The following is an 18,501-nucleotide window of genomic DNA, read 5'->3' as shown; positions in this document are numbered from 1 at the left end:
CTGGATCATTTAACGTTAGCGGATCCCAACTGGACTGCCACTCAGCATTCCCAGGCTGCAACGGTTCCAAAAGACCAACCGGGAATCCAGCGCTTTGTGCTGGAATATATTCCGTGGAATTTTACAGCACAGAAACAGGCCATTCGGCCCAACTAGTCTATGCTGCTGTTTAGGGTCCACACAAGCCTTTTCCCACCTGGCACATCTCACCCTCTCAATATACCCTTCTAATTTCCTCCTCATGTGTTTAAATGTATTGATACTATTCACCTTGATTGATTGATTAGTGAATATTCCACACTGATAGTCTCTCATTTTGGGCTCCCCCACAAGACGAAACGTCGTCTCTACGTCGTCCCTTCTCCAACGTGTCTACACATGTAGTCATCAGGTGTCAGCTTTGCTACTCAACCACCAATATCTGCTATCGCAGAATCATTACATACACACATACATGGAAGATAGGAGCAGGAGGAGGCCTTTTGGCCCTTTGAGCCTGCTCCGCCATTCATCACGATCATGGCTGATCATCCAATAGCCTAGTCCTGCTTTCTCCCCATAGCCTTTGATCCGATTCTCCCCAAGTGCCATATCCAGCCACCTCTTGAATATATTCAAAGTTTTAGCATCAACTACTTCCTGTGGTAATGAATTCCACAGGCTCACCACTCTTTGTGTGAAAAAGTGTCTCCTTATCCCTGTCCGAAATGGTTTACCCTGAATCCTCAGGCTGTGACCCCTGGTTCTGGACACACCTATCATTGGTAACATCTTCCCTGCATCTACCCTGTCTGGTCCCCTTAGTATTTTATAAGTCTCTGTGAGATCCCCCCTCATTCTTCTGAACTCCAGCGAGAACAATCCCAACCTAGTCAATCTCTCCTCATATGACAGTCCCGCCATCCCTGGAATCAGCCTGGTAAACCTTCGCTGCTCTCCCTCGAGAGCAAGAACATCCTGCCTCAGAGAAGGAGACCAAAACTGCACACAATACTCCAAGTGTGGCCTCACCAAGGCACTGTACAATTGCAGCAACACATCCCTGCTTCTATACTCGAAACCTCTCGCAATGAAGGCCAACATGCCATTAGCCTTCTTTACCGCCTGCTGCACCTGCATACTAGGACATAAGGAGGCCATTCGGCACTTTGCCTGCCCGAGCTCTCTAAACGAACGATTCACTGAGCACCATTTCCCTGCCTTCTCCCCGTAACCCTGCACATTTTTCCTTTTCAGATAATAATCCAATTCCCTCTTGAAAGCCTCGATTGAACCTGCCTCCACCACACTCTCAGACAGTGCATTCCAGACCCTAACCACTCGCTGTGTGAATCTGCCTCTACCAGACTCACAGTCAGTGCATTCCAGATCCTAACCACTCGCTGTGTGAATCTGCCTCTACTACACTCTCAGACAGTGCATTCCTGATCGGAACCATTCACTGCATGAAAGCGTTTCCCCTCATGTCTCCATTGCTTCTTTTTCTAATTATTTTAAATTAAAATGCCCTCTTCTTCTTGATCCTTCAGCCAATGGGAACAGCTTCTCTATAGCTACTCTGTCCAGACCCCTCATGATTTTGAACGCCTCTATCAAATCGCCTCTCAACCTTCTCTCCTCCGAGTAAAACAGCCCCAATTTCTCCAATCTACCCACACAACTGAAGTTCCTCATCTCTGGAACCAATTAATGTTTTCTGCACTCTCTCTAATGCCTTCACGTCCTTCCACAAGTATGGTGCCCAGGATCCATAGCAAAACCCTGGGGGGGGGGGGGGGTCATGTCCACCTCGTATCCTGGTACTGCCCCCTTGCACCCTGGCACCATGGAACAATGCCCCGAAGGCCCCCTGAAGGATACTTGATGGGGCGGGGGCTTCCAGTGTATATGTCGGGTGAGTTCCCTGTGCAGGTGAGGGGGCATTCCCCATGTATTTGGGGAGGGGTCGCGAGGGTGGGGGGGAGTTGACATGTGTGTGGGGGGGGGGGGGGTTCCGTGTTCGTTGGGTGGGGTTTCTCCTTTTCTTAAACCGAGGGCAGTGTGCCCTATAAAAAGGGTCCCTGATCTCTGGATAGCTGATGGTACCGGCTGTTTTAAGGCTCGCCACACCAGTGTAAAGGTCTGGGACATGCCTCTGCTGGAATTTGTTTCTTCTAAGTGCTGGACAATATCGCTTGAAAAGCAGGCTGTGCAGCCCGAGAAGCACTACAAAGCAGAAGGAGGCCATTCAGCCCATCGAGTCTGCACTGACCCTCCGAAAGAGCTCCCTACCTATCCTGTCATGTGAGAGTACCTTTAAGAAATGGGTGTTTATAAATGGGTGTGTATATAAAAATCTGTCGTGAGAGTACCTTTAAGAAATAGGTGTTTACTACTGCAGTGATGTCAGAGAGTGGGTGGAGCTGGGCTGTTGGTCAGCTTTTTACTTTCGTTTTAGGCTGTTTGCGGCAGGGTGTGTTTTAGTTTCGTTTTCAGAGCTGGATAGCTGCAGTCACAGCCAGAAGGGGTATTAGTCTCTCTCTCTGTAACCTAAAGACTGTAAATCGATCCTGGTGATTTGAAACTAATAACAGTCATGACTTTAACCTGATGTGCTTCTGGTAAAAGGTGCTTTAAGTCGTATGGATGTTAAAAGGAAAGCTTAAAGGATTACTTACTGTTGTATTCTTTGGGGGTTGTATTGGAATGAATGGTTGCTAAGATGTTCACTGTATGTTTTAAAAAGGTTAACTTGAGTTCATAGAATAAACATTGTTTTGCTTTTAAAAGACACTTTTCTATTTCTGCTGTACCACACCTGTAGAGTGGGCCGTGTGCTCCCCATACCACAATCTATTAAAAGTTGTGGGTCAGGGGAACTCCATGTCACACTTTGGGTTTCTCTAAACCCTGGCCCACGTCCCCACTCTATCCGCGTAAACCAGTAACCGCACCTAACCTTTGGGACACGATAGGGCAATTTATCACGGCTAATCCACCTAACCTGCGCAACTTTGGACTGTGGGAGGAAACTGGAGCACCTGGAGGAAACCCACGCAGACAGGGGGAGAACGAGCAGACTACGCACAGACAGTGACCCAAGGCGGGAATCGAATCCGGGACCCTGGAGCTGTGAGGCAGCAGTACTAACCCCTGTGCCACCATGCCGCCCTTACCCGATCTGGCCTACATGTGACTCCAGACCCACAGCAATGTGGCTGACTCTTAACTGCCCCTCGGAAGTGGTCCAGCAAGCCACTCAATTCAAGGGCAATTAGGAATGGACAACAAATGCTGCCCACATTCAATCAGAGAATAATTAAAAAACAGGGGAAATCATAATCATTATAAATCGCAGTATTAAGTCATGTTTGCAGAAACAATGCAAAGTGACCGAGGAAAATCTAACATATTGATTGTTTAATGAGGGAAAGTGTCACATTCTCAAATCAGTGGGAATCCTCGTGTAACAAACTCCACCTCTGGCAAATGTGCCTTCAGCTGCCTCGACCCTAACCTCTGGATGCCCTCCATACACCTCTCAACCTCACTTCCCTCTTTTAGGACGCTCCTTAAAACCTTGGGCGGCGCGGTAACACAGGGCAGCACGGTAGCACAGTGGTTAGCACAGTTGCTTCACAGTTCCAGGGTCGCAGGTTCAATTCCCGGCTTGGGTCACAGCCTGTGCGGAGTCTGCACGTTCTCCCCGTGCCTGCGTGGGTTTCCTCCGGGAGCTCCGGTTTCCTCCCACAGTCCAAAGATTTTTATTTATTTTTAATAAATTTAGCGTACCCCATTCATTTTTTCCAAATAAGGGGCAATTTATCGAGGCCAATCCACCTACCCTGCACATCTTTGGATTGTGGGGGCGAAATCCACGCAGACATGGGGAGAATGTGCAAACTCCACACGGACAGTGACCCAGAGCCGGGATCGAACCTGGGACCTCGACGCCGTGAGACAGCTGGGCTAACCCACTGCGCCACCGTGCTGCCCCCAAAGTCCAACGATGTGCAGGTTAGGTGGATTGGCCATGATAAATTGCCCTTAGTGTCCAAAAAGGTTGGGTGGGGTTACTGGGTTACGGGGATAGGGTGGAGGGCTTAAGTAGGGTGCTCTTTCCAAGGGCCGGTGCAGACTTGATGGGCTGAATGGCCTCCTTCTGCACCATAAATTCTATGATTCTATGATTTTCTTTGTCACCTTCCATAATATCACCTCACGTGACTTAATGTCGTACTTCTGCAAGTCAGGCACCTAAGTCCTGACTGATATCAGTAATGATGTGAAGATGCCGGCAGTGCTCTGAAAGCTAGTGATTCGAAACAAACCTGTTGGACTTCAAGCTGGTGTTGTAAGACCTCTTACTGATATCAGTAAGACAGTATCGCAGTACAAAATGCTGCTTTCGTTTTATGCGATGTAACCAGATTTAAATCCCTGGCAATTCCACAAACCGATATCCGTTCCTCTTGCTAAAACCCCAAAGTTAATTAGTGGGTAATTTATATTCAGCCTGACTGTGTAATTGAGCTTCCATGTGGTGATTTGACGTGACAAGCCATCGCAGCATGTTTCAAAAGCTAGCAAACGCAAGATTTTGCAATTTAATTACAGCCTCGTGTGCAAAACCCAAGTGCGCGGTAGTTGGCCGGCTTAATTTATTTTTTGCTTGTTACCTCGATAATCCTGAAGTAATCATAAAAGGTGAGACTCTGCACCCGATACCAGCAGACATGGGATATGGCAAGAGATCGGTGATTATTGATCGGTCCAGAGGGGAGAGAGGAGACAGACTCACTAAGTGTGGAGACCTCTTCTATCACACCGACAAGACAACAAGAACAAAGGGAGAGAAGACAGACAGACTGTAAACGATGCAGGGAATAAGGAAGAGACAAACAGTCTTGTAAATGATTTGTAAATCAGGTTGCCAACCCTCCAGGATTGTCCTGAAGTGTCCAGGAATTGAACGTTAACCTCCAGGGTGCCACTGCGAGGAAAAATCACCAAGAAAAGAAAAATAACAATCGGCGTGTTTCTTTATTTTTAATAAACTTAGAATACCCAATTATTTTTTTTCCAATTAAGGGGCAATTTAGCATGGCCAATCCACCTGCCCTGCACATCTTTGGGTTGTGGGGGTGAAACCCACGCAGACACGGGGAGAATGTGCAAACTCCACATGGACAGTGACCCAGAGCCAGGATCGAACCTGGGACCTCGGCGCAGTGAGGCAGCAGTGCTAACTACTGCGCCACCGTGCTGCACCTCATTATATATATATTTTTATTTTATTTTTATAAATTTAGATTACCCAATTATTTTTTCCAATTAAGGGGCAATTTAGCGTGGCCAATCCACCTGCCCTGCACATCTTTGGGTTGTGGGGGTGAAACCCACGCAGACACGGGGGGAATGTGCAAACTCCACACGGACAGTGACCCAGAGGCAGGATCGAACCTGGGACCTCGGCGCAGTGAGGCAGCAGTGCTAACCCACTGCACCACCGTGCTGCACCTCATTATATATATTAAAGAAAATCACCAATGGGCTGTTTGACCAAAGTTCACAATCATCCAATCGGGTAATGAAGAGTGGGTTCCCGTTTTGATTGGCTGTGGGAGGGGGCTATGTGTCACATGCTTGCTGGGTCTGGGCGGGTGGGGCAGTGGCAGCTGGGGGCCCATGTGATGACACCTCCAGGAATATGGCCACAGAGAGTTGGCAACCCGAGTTGCATGTGCACACAAGCATGTCCACCTGTGCAACAAGAGGAGGAATTAGATCTTGACAGGGTGCCTGAAAAAGAAAATGCTTTAAAAAGGAGCCAAACCAATTTTACCTTAAGGATTTGTTGGAAATTTCAATCTATGTGGTTTTCTGCTTAAAAAGCAAAATGCGCACATCATTCATTATTTGTTTGATATGGGCTGCCAGACGTGTGCCAGCCGCAAGGCTAGAAATCTCTGCCAACGATAGATGTTACAGCACGGAAACCATTATTTATGATCCACAAGATTGTCTCCCAGCTCTCTTCATCTAACTCTCATCAGCCTATCCTTCTATTCTTTTGTTTATCCCTTGTACATCTTTGCTAGAATGCGTCTATACTATTTATCTCAACTATTCCATACAAGTTCCATATTCTCACCATTCTCTGGCAATCCAGAATCCCTTCTTGGGAATATTAGTGACCATCTTATTTTTTAGAACTAGTTTTGGTCTCATCCTACAAGTAGAAACAGCAGCTTCTCTATATCTACCTCTTCCTAACCTTTGTCATATATTTAAAGACCTAAAATCAGCAAATGAATATCAGGTTCTAATCCTAATTCTTCAGCCACCATGTTGGTGTTAACGCCACCACTGGGCTACCAGACTGAAGGAAATGAAAAGAATATTTAACAATAATAACCTTTATTAGTGTCACAAGTAGGCTTACATTAATACTGCAATGAGGTTACTGTGAAAAGCCCCTAGTCGCCACATTCCGGCGCCTGTTCGGGGACACCGAGGGAGAATTCAGAATGTCCAATTCACCTAACAAGCACGTCTTTCGGGAATTGTGGGAGGAAACCGGAGCACCCGGAGGAAACCCACGCAGGCGCAGGGAGAACGTGCAGACTCCGCACAGACAGTGACCCAAGCCGGGAATCGAACCCGGGACCCTGGCGCTGTGAAGCAACAGTGCTAACCACTGTGCGACCGTGCCACCCTGAGATCCCTACCCCCACTCCTCTGATTCTGGTCTCTCGCACATTCCCGGTTTTAATCACTCCACCATGGGCGGATGTCCCATGAGTCGCCTCGGCCCGAAGTTCTGGAATTCTCTCACTAAGCCCCTCTGCCTCGCTTCCCTCCCTCCCTCAAAAACCTACCTACCTCTCTGACCAAGCTTTCGCTCGTCCGGTCCGAAAACCCCTCATGCGGCTCAGTCACACACTTTACAACTCTGCTGTGAAGCACCTCGGGATGTTTTATTACAGGAAAGGCGCTGTACAAATGTGAGTTGTTGCTGGTAAGAATGTTTAGATGAGACGAATAGGAAACAAGTAGAACAACATTCAGAATAATTAAGTCAAGGATAAGTAGTTTAGAAGCTGCCTGTAAATGGCAGATTCTCGGTCTAAAGAACGAGTCACATTATTCTTAAAATAACATTGGTTTAGCCAGAGAAGGACAGAAACAGGTGAGAAGCACTGTGGAGGAGGTGCCATTGAGAAGGATATTCGAGATTACGTCAGTTTCAGACTTTTGGCAGAGAGATTAACTTTGCTAATGTGTGGGTGGAACACATAAAATGTGACACAGAGAACCAAAGAAGGGAACACAAAATAAAGGATCACAAATTACTTGACTTGAAAAAATACGAAATCTTCAGACAGGCAGAGAGACAGGGAGTCCTTCCAACTAAGTCCCTGATTCTCCCTGCTGCCTATTTGGTCTCTGGGGCATTAAGTATTGGAGCTGAGCTCGGAGGATGGGAAAATTACTTTACATTGGCTCCATTGTTTAAACGAAAAACAGCTGAAGTCTATTGGACACATCCTTGCCTCACGCGCAAGTTTTGGAGTTCACCCATACTGGAAAAGAATGCTCCTACTAAACCCTTCCCCACTCACACCCAACACAGCAAAGTCAGGCAGTGTCTGTGGAAAGAGAAACAGAGTTGATGGGTCGGAGTTTCCGTCCATTTCCCTCCCCTCCTCCCGCGACAGAGCGGTGGTCCGCCATTGGCTGGTGGTGCGATCGCCTGATACCGCCACTGTCAACAGGGTTTCCTGTTGTTGGCACCCTTCTGTGCTGTAGCCGGGGTGGGGAGGCGGGGGCGGGGGGGGGGGGGGGGGGGGGGGGGGGCGGTAGGACTGGACCATCCCGCAGGCAGGGACGGCCGGAAAATCCCTCCCAACGTTTCAGGTCAAGATGATTGGAAAGGCAAGGTTGCCACAGTGGGGGATCTAAACTGGATGATCAAAGAGGAGGTCCAGTCCAAAGATGTAGCCAAAATCAATTGGGAGGGGAAACGTCAATCTCTGGTTGTCCATATTTAGACGATAATTCCCACACCAAACCAACAGTCACCTCGACCTGAAATGTTGGCCTGAATATTTACTAGTGGGGGTGGGGGGTGGGATGTGGGCGGTCTAAATTGGGGCAGTGTGGGTCTTCTCTCACAGGGGAGGAAATCTCGCCCTCGGGAGCTGCTGGCCAATCCGTCAGACTTGGCCGCACTAAGAGCGCATTGCCAGGTCTGCAAGAGGAACAAGACCAAGGCCCCATGGATCCCTGGAAACAGCTAAGTCCAGGGTCTTGGGCAGGGAGGGGTTTGGGCAGGTCGGAGAGAGGTGCATGGAATTGGGACAGTGAGTTTAATAAAACAGGTGGGTAGGGGGAAAGCGGGGCGTTCTGTCTTAGGAGGGCTCCTCCAGATCTGAAAAGGGCAGCCTCCTAAGATAGAACTCTGCTTCTTCCCAGCTCTTCGAAGAAATTATTATTTTAAGCATCGGGCTGCCCACTCCCGTCTGACTGCCCACCCCAAATGTATTCTGGTGAGGGCAGCAGATTATCGGGTTAATTAGCTTGGTAACAAGCCTAATTGACCCTGGATTATCTATTTAAATATGGCAGGTGGCCTGCTGATTTTGGAGTCTGGGGGCGGGTGGGAAGATGGTGGTGGACCCTGTTTAACTTGCCCCATGCCATTTAAAATGAGCCTTTAACTCTGTTTCTCTGTTCACAGGTTCCACCTGAACTGCTGAGAATTTCCAGCTCTTCCAAATTTTTTTATCTCAGAATTCCGGCAACTGCATTATTTTGCTTTTGTATACAGCATTGGCCGCCAGAGATTATTAGCATTTTAGCAAGTTGAAAACCATATCATAACATGTATTCATTATTACTTCACTTCTAATTTGCTGTGTCAATTCACTCTTTTCAAATCTACTCCCAATCATTTATAAAAACCCCCCGAGCTCCGTGTCAGACTAAATCCGAGCAATAAAGGATATTTCCAGTCTAATTTAATATCTGCAAACTTTGAAAATCCTGACAAGTAATGGAGCTTTTTCTTGTTCATGGGGTGTGAGCATCCCTGGCTAGGATGTTGCCCATCCCTAACTTCCCTTGAGAAGGTGGTGGTGAGCTACCTCCATGAACCGCTGCAGTCTGTGTGATGTAGGTGCACCCATAGTGCTGTTAGGGAGGGAGTTCCAGGATTTTGGCCCAGTGATAGTGAAGGAATGGCCAATATACTTTCCAAGTCAGGATGGTGTGTGACTTGGGGGTGAGGCGGGGGGGGGGGGGGGGGGGGGGGGGGGGGCTTGTCCTCCTAGATGTTAGAGGTCAAGGGTTTAGAAGGTCCTGTTGAAGTAGCCTTGTGAGTTGCTGCAACGCAGCTTGTGGATGGTGCACACTCTCGGCACAGCGGCGGAGGGAAGTGGATGGGGTGTCGATCGAGTGGGGCTGCTTTGTCCTGGATGGTGTTGAGTTCCTCGAGTGTTGTTGGGGTTGCGCTCGTCCAGACAACTGCTGACTTGTGACATGTAGAAGGTAGACAGGCTTTGGGGGGGTCAGGAGACAGGTTAGTCAACACAGAATTCCCAGCCTCTGACTTGCCCTTGAAGCTAGTGTTGTACGTGGCTTGTCCAGTTAAGTTTCTGCAACATACTTTTCTAAAGTTTAAACCCTTCGCTGGAATTCTCCGGCCATTGGGAATCTCTCTTCTCGGCGGGTTTCCCGGCAGCGTGAGGTGGCTACAATGGGAAATCCCATTGACAGGTGGAGAAAACAGAGAATCCCGCCCCCAGCGAATGGCGCTCCGCCAAGAAACACGTGGCTGGGTTTAGTAAGGCGAGGGGAGTCCGACGAGTTTCTTAGAAGTCTTTTTATTCAGCTATCCAAAACTTCTCCTCACCTCTCCCTCCGCCTCTTCTGCCAATTACCTTAAACCCGTGTCCTTTGGTTACCGACCCATAATGCCAGTTAGAAACAATTTCTCCCAATTTATCCGAGGTAATTTCTGAACACCTCCATTAAATCAAATTTCCCGCCCAGTATTTGAAGCCCGGAAATCATTGCTCGTCAGAATTTTGAGTTGGAGACAAGTATTTAATTTAAACAGTCATGGAATTCATTGACTTTTTCTTAATAAAAATCTGCATGTGTCACATTGCAAAGAGATTGAGTTTTGAGATGGCTTGTACCTCCACAGCAATGCTATAATCCACCATTGAAACACTAGTATTTCTGTGCCAGCAAACGTGCATTGTGGTATTGCCACGATGGGGTGATTGTCTCTCAAGAGAGGTCCTTGAGGCACTTAGATCATCTTCAGATTCATGCTCTACTGATGTCTCATCTGGCGATTCTAAAGAATTGATCGAAAAGTCCTTTAAAAATTTACAATAATCCAGCAACCTGGTAAACTTGTTGGGCTAAATCAACGGGTGCCATTAGCATCAGGGATGAAAAAAAATGCTCTGTACATCATTGCAAAACACACAAAATCCCAACAGAAGGTACAGCCACTGGGTCTGATCAGGGTACAGTGTGAAGAACCGAGTGTCGGAATCCAGCATTCTTTTAAATGACACTTAACACGCAGGCTGAAATTCGAAACAAATTGAAAGGCTTCAAAGCAGGAGAATGATTCCTAATTTAAAAAAAGATTTGAATTGTTATTTTTTTTAGAAAACAAATATTGACGAGTTCCCAAGTAATTTTTTCCAATTAAGGGGTAATTTATCGAGGTCAATCCACCTACCCTGCACATCTTTGGGTTTGTGGGGGCGAAACCCATGCAGACACGGGGAGAATGTGCAAACTCCACACTGGGACCTCGGCGCCGGGAGGCAGCAGTGGTAACCACTGTGCCACCGCGCTGCCCTAAAGATTTGAATTATTACACAATTATTTTCTCTGATGGAGAGAGTCCAAAATATCTTTCAAATTAAAGTCAGACTTTAATTAATGTTGGTGATGCCTTCTTTGGAGATCCGGAACCCCCACCCCTCCCCAAGCCATCTCCACTTTGTTTCCAACGCTAGAAATGGTGAAATCAGCGGTTTGTAGTGAGGTACAATGGGTAGATTGTTCACAAACTTGAGAAACCTAATAAAACTAGGGAGGAAGCCAGTACTGATGATCATGGGCAGGAAAACCCAAGGATCAGAATTCAGAGGCTGAATAATGTCCTTCTGTGTCATAATGACTCCATGGCTCAATAATAAAAGTGCAGGCCTATGGGGATAGAATGAGGGAATGGGAATGACTGGATTGCTCTACAGAGGGCTGATATGGGCTTGGTGGGCATTATAGCCATATTCTGTGCCGCAATGACTCTAGACATTCTCGTGAGGCACGGGACAAAGGAATAATCTCACACACAATAGGATTGAAGGGGTTATTTTGCTGGAAAAAGATTTTAAGATGTTCATGTTTGACACAATGGTAGCAGCGTCAGTGCTTACAGTGGTTAGACTGATAATCCCCAAAGTCCCAGGAAGAAGTTGAGAATGTCGAGTAGTAAACAATTATTCTCTAAATTGTCCATTTACTTCCCAAGGTAAAACAGAGTTTGGGTCTCAAGGTTAACTAATCAACATTTCTACATGGATACAGGGCCCATGTAATTCACATCACCATGGAGGTGGGTTTTGACAGGGCAAGTGTTTCTAAGACATCCCTGAAACTCTCAGATACAGGCAGTCTGCCAGGATTTTGGAGAGAGGGAGAATCTAGGGGCTGAAAATCTATGGTTGACTGGACAGGAATGTAGCTGGGAGCTCATGCAGGGACAGAAATAACCAAATTCGTGAGGGTTTGAAACAAGGCTGGAAGTTTCACCTAGCTTGTTCTAGAGGGAGAATCTGCTGGAAAACACTCACCATGAAAGTTCTGGGGTTAAAGATTACCAGGCTGGGAAAGGAAAACCCTTGGGAGCTGAGAATAATTTAGGACGGATCCGGGGAAAAGCACATGGCTACCTAAGGGACAGTGTAAAGTATATTTTTGAAGTGGGATTTTCAGTTGTGTCCAAAGAAGAAGGGGAAATTCTGCTCTGTGGTTTGAATTATAAATCGCTTGCAAAAATAGTGTAGAGTCAATAGTGCTTTTAGTTTACTTATTACAGTTAAAGTCTTGAAACATGAAATCTTTTCATTTTATCCTTTCAAATATTACCTGGATGTCCAAATTTACTTTTTTTAAGTTATCGGTCTCCACAGGGATCGTATCAGCACACAGAGGCCTACTTGCATAGGTCTAGGTTTAGGATAATCTTTTCTGGCTTCATTATTCTACTAGGAAGCCAGTCAACATTTTTGTTTTTAGAGGCTCAAAACCAATTAATTACAATGGCTGAAAAGTAAAAGGAGTTAATGAATATTTTAAAGTGATATTATTTTTCAGAAAAGCTTCATTCACACTTTTTCAACTAATAGCCCCAATATTGCATAATTCTATCTCATCCTGAGGTCATTATATCGTAATGTATGTTCTCATGTACTGGGACCATCATATTCGTTCATCTGACTCTTCAAAAGTCTTCCTCACGAGGTGACAAGATCATAAGTTCTTTTTTTTTTCTAAATTTAGTGTAGCCAGTTCATTTTTTTCCAATTAAGGGGCAATTTAGCGTGGTCAATCCACCTACCCTGCACATCTTTGGGTTGTGGGGGCGAAACCCACGCAGACACGGGGAGAATGTGCAAACTCCACATGGACAGTGACTCAGAGCCGGGATTCGAACCCGTGTCCTCAGCGCCTTAGGCAGCAATGCTAACCACTGTTTCACGTGTTGCCCATTGACGCAGCAATGTTAACCACTGCGCCACCGTACTGCCCTAGATCACAAGTTCAATATTGGGGAGCAGTTACTTTATTGTAGATTTGATGAAATCCAGTGAAAGCACGGGTCTAGAAAACACTGTAACTTAAAGAAGAAATGCTAGCCAAGCTTGCGAAGCTGGTTCAGCGTAGAATTAACTTACTGGGGGGTCCATCACTGGGGCTGGGAGTCATCAGTTCACTCGGCAACCCGTTGCATTGTTGAGCGAGATCGACAGCCATCTGCAAATCCTCGATCCATTTGTCCATCTCTACCTGGGCACTGATGGGTAAAAAAATCATGAGATTCTATTCAAATTGGGTGCAAACCACTCTGGTCTGTATGAACTTTCGCAGTTCGTAACCAAGCATTTCATCCTCATAGAAGAAAACTTTGAGGACAGCATGGTGGTGCAGTGGTTAGCACTGCTGCCTCACGCGCGCCAAGGACCCGGGTTCGATCCCGGCCCCGGGTCACTGTCCGTGTGGAGTTTGCACATTCTCCCCGTATCTGCGAGGGCCTCACCCCCACAACCCAAAAATGTGCAGGGTAGGTGGATTGGCCAAGCTAAATTGCCCCCTAATTGGAAGTTTGTGTGGAGTTTGCACATTCTCCCCGTGTTTGTGTGGGTTTCACCCCCACAACCCAAAGATGTGCAGGTTAGGTGGATTAGCCACTCTAAATTGCCCCTTAATTGGAAAAAATGAATTGGGCACTCTAAATTTATATTAAAGAAAATAATTATAGAAGAAAGCTTTGCACTTCCTGCCCATTCAATGCTTCGCTTCCGGAGTCAGGATTTTGGATTTTAGGAGTCAGCGCACCACAAGAAACGGCAAGGTGTGTCCACTCAGCTTCATCACTTGCCTTTCACTCATAAAGTTCAAGGCTTTGGTTGAAAAGGTTGACTAGGTTCACTGTTGTAAAAATGACCTAAAACAGATTTAAGAGGATTGTTGGTGCCTGTGGGATTGTAGCCCTCTATTAGTTAGCACTGTGCGGGCAGGAGAGTGTAAGGAAGGAAAATTGGGATCGGGATTGGACGGGCAAGATTATTTTTTAGTATCACTGTTCATAGAATTTACAGTGCTGAAGGAGGCCATTCGGTCCATTGAATCTGCACTGGCCCTTGGAAAGAGCACCCCACCCAAGCCCACGGCCCCACCCCATCCCCGCAACCCCACCTAACCTTGTGGACACTAAGGGCCAATTTAGCATGCCCAATCCACCTAACCTGCACATCTTTGGACTGTGGGAAGAAACCGGAGCACCTGGAGGAAACCCACGCTGACACGGGGAGAAAGTGCAAACTCCACACAGATAGTCACCCGAGGCCGGAATTGAACGCGGGACCCTGGAGCTGTGAGGCAGCAGTGCTAAAGACTGTGCCATCGTGCTGCCCAGTACTGTTCTTTAAGTTCCTCCCTTGAATCTCCTGACTCGCAATCATTTTAGGGATGTTATTTGAATGTTCAACAGTGAAGACAGACAGTTCAACTAATCCACCATTTCCTTATTTTTGTTTTATAAATATAGCCATAGCAATTGATTTTTTCCAATTCAGGGACAATTTAGTGTGGTCAATCCACCTACCCTGCACATCTTTGGGTTGTGGGGGTGATATGCATCACTGTAGATACACAAGGGGTTAATGTAAGTTCACGTAGACTAGCTAGACACTAGAGGGAGCACCAGAGACATGACACACAGACACTCAACCAATAGGTCAGTAAGAGAGGACTCGACCAATGGACATTCACGATACACACAGAGGTGACACTACCACAGGGGGGCATTACACCAACCCATATATAAAGGACACAGCACACATGATCTTCCTCTTTCCAGTGGATACACTCAGTGAGTACAGACACAGGGTTGATTCAACATTACACCCACCACGTGGATTGTAGCAGACTGGTTAGTCAGTCTGAGTAGCTATAGAAGGATTAACAGTAATGGCGAACCCGAGTAGGAGAATTGTAAACAGTTCAATAAACGTGTTGAAGTTATCTCCACGTCTGAACCTTCCTTTGTCAGAGTGAACATCAAGGAAGCAGCTTATGCTACGCCAAGAGCATAACAAGACAAGACCCACGCGAACGTGGGGAGAATGTGCAAACTCCACAAGGACAATGACCTGGAGCCAGGATTGAACCCAGGTCCTAAGCACCATGAGGCAGCAGTGCGGACCACTGCGCCATCGTGCTGCCCTCCTTATTTTCCATTATTAATTCCCTAGACTTTCTCTCTTAGAGGGCCAATGGTCACTATCGTTACCCTGTTGATGGGCACCTGAGGTGAAAAGTGGAGATTGTCTCAACTGAGGTTAAGTATATACAGGTGCAGAGCACTGATTGGATGGTTCCTTCAGTATATATAAAGAGGCTCTTAATGACAGAGCAGTGGAGTGCAGTCAGGAGATATATACCTGTAATGTTCCCGTACCAGCCTCCCCGGACAGACGCCGGAATGTGGCGACTAGGGGCTTTTCACAGTAACTTCATTGAAGCCTACTTGTGACAATAAGCGATTTTCATTTCATGTTTCACCTAGCGAATAAATCTATTCCCCATAAAAACTGGCTCTAGTTTGTTTCTTCACTAATTGGCTAGCAAGAATTTAACCGGGATGGGAGGTGCCTTTCGCAACAGATCTTGGAAAGCAGGTTGCTGAGATGTGTTCCATGGTCTGGGACCTGTGGACACAATCATACATCAGGGGCTGGATTCGCCCTTCAGCGGCTAAGCGCTGCCTGAAATGTAGAATTCCCGGGAGTTTTACGATGCCAAAATCGGCGGCAAACCCTCACGGGTTCCGGGACCAGCGAGGGGCTAGCGATGGTGCAAAGTGAAACTCCCAGCTCCCGTGCCAAAAACGGCTGGAGAATGGCTGGGTCTGTGGCCGCGCATGCGCATGGCGACACAACATGGCGCTGGCCTTGCGCCGACCCAACCCGCCAAATGCGACCCCAGAGGCCACCAACGGGCCACCCCCCCATCAGTCACCCCAGACCTCGTGGAAGCCCCCCCCCCCCCCCCGGTCATTAGCACAGATCCTGGCCGAGTGTGGTGGTGCTGGACGCAGTCCGCAGGGTGCCCGACCGCTCAGACCACACGTCAACCGCGAGGCCGGGAACTCGGCCCATCAGGGGCGGAGCATCGTGGGAGGGCCTTCCGATGACGTGCCAACAGCAATTTAACGGTGTGAGACAAGCAACGCAATGATGCCATTTTGTAGGGGGCGGAGGCTCAAAAATCGCCGCCAAACTGGCGTCACCAGTTACGATACTGGTGCTCTATGTTTTTAATTTTTAAATTAATTTTCAAAATAAACTTCCTGGAGAAGGGTGGAAAACTGATGTGCAGATTTGACAGAAGCTACCTGAACTCTGAATGTTGAATTACGGGTCAACATCACACAAACTAGGGTTGTATTCCCTGAAATTCAAAAGGTTAACTCGTGATTTTATCAAAGATTTCAGAATACTGAAGAGAACTGACAATGTCGACAGGGAGACACTATTTTTGCAGGTTGGGGAGTCGTGGTCGAGGGGGCAAGGTCTGAAAATTAGGGCCAGACCTTCCTGGAGTGAAATTGGGAAAAGGTTCTTCATGCAAAGGAATGGGTAGAAGTTTGGAACTCTCTTCAGCAAAAGGCAATTAAAGATTATAGGTAAAGATGGAGTTTGGTCACAGATCAGTCATGATCTCGTTGAATGGCAGAAATGACTTGAGGGGCTGAATGGCCTGCTACTGTTCCTATGTTGCTATGATACTGTTTCCACTTCAGGGTACTTCTCTGCAGAATGATTTAATGTTCAATTTGCAACTACTTCACATTCTCACTCAGCCCATTTATTCTGCCTATTGCATAAAATCATTCATTATTATTTTGATAACCTGAAGTGGATTGGAATGGGGTCACCTTAGGATGACAGTTCCAGGAAGTGCAAATTACAGCTGTGACAGCCAGAAAGATTTCAATCTCTCCGGCCTGATCACACATGCCCGCTACAAACAGAAAAGCAAGCCCCTTGTCGAAGAAGCGACATTGCCCAGGTAGAGGGCGGCACAGTGGAGCAGTGGTTAGCACTGCTGCCACACGTGCGCCAAGGACCCGGGTTCGATCCCGGCCCCGGGTCACTGTCCGTGTGGAGTTTGCACATTCTCCCCGTGTCTGTGTGGGTCTCACCCCCCACAACCCCCGAAAAAGATAAGCCGGGTAGGTGGATAGGCCACGCTAAATTGCCCCTTAATTGGGGGCAAAAAAAAATTGGATACTCTAAATTTAATGAAAGAAAACAACAAAAGAAAACATTGCACAGGTAACAATCGAACGAGGGGCAGCAGGGTAGCATGGTGGTTAGCATAAATGCTTCACAGCTCCAGGGTCCCAGGTTCAATTCCCGGCTGGGTCACTGTCTGTGTGGAGTCTGCACGTCCTCCCCCTGTGTGCGTGGGGTTCCTCCGGGTGCTCCGGTTTCCTCCCACAGTCCAAAGATGTGCGGGTTAGGTGGATTGGCCATGCTAAATTGCCCGTAGTGTCCTAATAAAAGTAAGGTTATGGGTATAGGGTGGATACGTGGGTTTGAGTAGGGTGATCATGGCTCGGCACAACATTGAGGGCCGAAGGGCCTGTTCTGTGCTGTACTGTTCTATGTTCTATGATGTGACTGCCCACCAATTAGTGAAGATGCCTGTACCTGCTGCCTCAATTCAAATTACAGTAAACAAACGACATATCTAAATCTAATGTGCCGTTTTTGTGTGAAAAGTGAACTCAACAGGGCAGCACGGTGGCGCAGTGGGTTAGCCCTGTTGCCTCAAGGCGCTGAGGTCCCAGGTTCGATCCCGGCTCTGGGTCACTGTCCATGTGGGGTTTGCACATTCTCCCCGTGTCTGCGTGGGTCTCACCCCCACAACCCAAAGATGTGCAGGGAGGCCAATTGGCCACATTAAATTGCCCCTTAATTGGAGAAAATGAATTGGGTACTCTAAATTTATTTTTAAAAATAGTGGACTCAACAACTGCCAGTTTGCCTGATTCTAAACGCAAGTGCTTTGATGTACGAGAGCAAGTTCTGTCATGTGAGTCAATGTAGTAAAGTCACGATGGGTGAATGGCCTCCTGTGCTGTAATCAGTCTATGGTTTGTGAAGGAATGGGCTGGCTCAGCTAAATGGTCTTTTTTATGCTGTGTGCCTTTTCATTCATTCGAACACACAAACTATATCTGCACAGTCAAATTACTCAGTTGACATCTTGAACACCCGCTTAATTTCGATGAGGCTACAAGTCTGAAGGGTTACAACGTGAACGAAGCCGGCTCCCTACCTTGCAGCTACAACGATGGACTGCCGCTGTGCATTGAGAGTGAAACAGTGAGGGAGCGACCACTCATCTTCACTTTCCTCGATCTGAAGAGGAAAAGGTTAAAAAGGTCAAACATAGGAGGAGCTGATTGGGGGGCAAACTGATGAAGGATCCAACTGGAGTTATCAGTCTGAATTTAGTTTCAAACTGCAGACCAGCTGAAATATCTCTCGCTTGGCATTGGGCAGCAGTGTTCATGTTGGTTTGGCCTCCAAGATTTGCGACGTGGCTCCCAAGCTATCCTCCTGCATCATGTCACAGAAACATCCTTTTGGGTCAAGCTATAGGACTGGCTCCACCTGAGGGTGAGACCAAAGC

The 18,501-nt window shown here is 47.2% G+C and overlaps 1 protein-coding gene across 1 annotated transcript in view; it reads right to left on the bottom strand.

Annotated features, from left to right (window-relative positions):
* Positions 1-18,501, bottom strand: part of farp1 (FERM, RhoGEF (ARHGEF) and pleckstrin domain protein 1 (chondrocyte-derived)) — a 279,415-nt gene that overhangs the window by 11,221 nt on the left and 249,693 nt on the right. The window contains exons 22-24 of the mRNA XM_038819138.1: positions 18,145-18,227; positions 12,972-13,090; positions 10,185-10,348 (exon numbers count right to left, since the gene is read on the bottom strand). Of these exons, the coding sequence (XP_038675066.1) occupies positions 10,185-10,348; positions 12,972-13,090; positions 18,145-18,227 (366 nt within the window). The remainder of the gene's footprint in view (positions 1-10,184; positions 10,349-12,971; positions 13,091-18,144; positions 18,228-18,501) is intronic.

The sequence above is a fragment of the Scyliorhinus canicula genome, chromosome 14, assembly GCF_902713615.1.
Source record: "Scyliorhinus canicula chromosome 14, sScyCan1.1, whole genome shotgun sequence".
NCBI lineage: Eukaryota > Metazoa > Chordata > Chondrichthyes > Carcharhiniformes > Scyliorhinidae > Scyliorhinus > Scyliorhinus canicula.
Note: the sequence above shows the minus strand (reverse complement) of the source record. Positions and strands in the feature narration are given on the sequence as shown.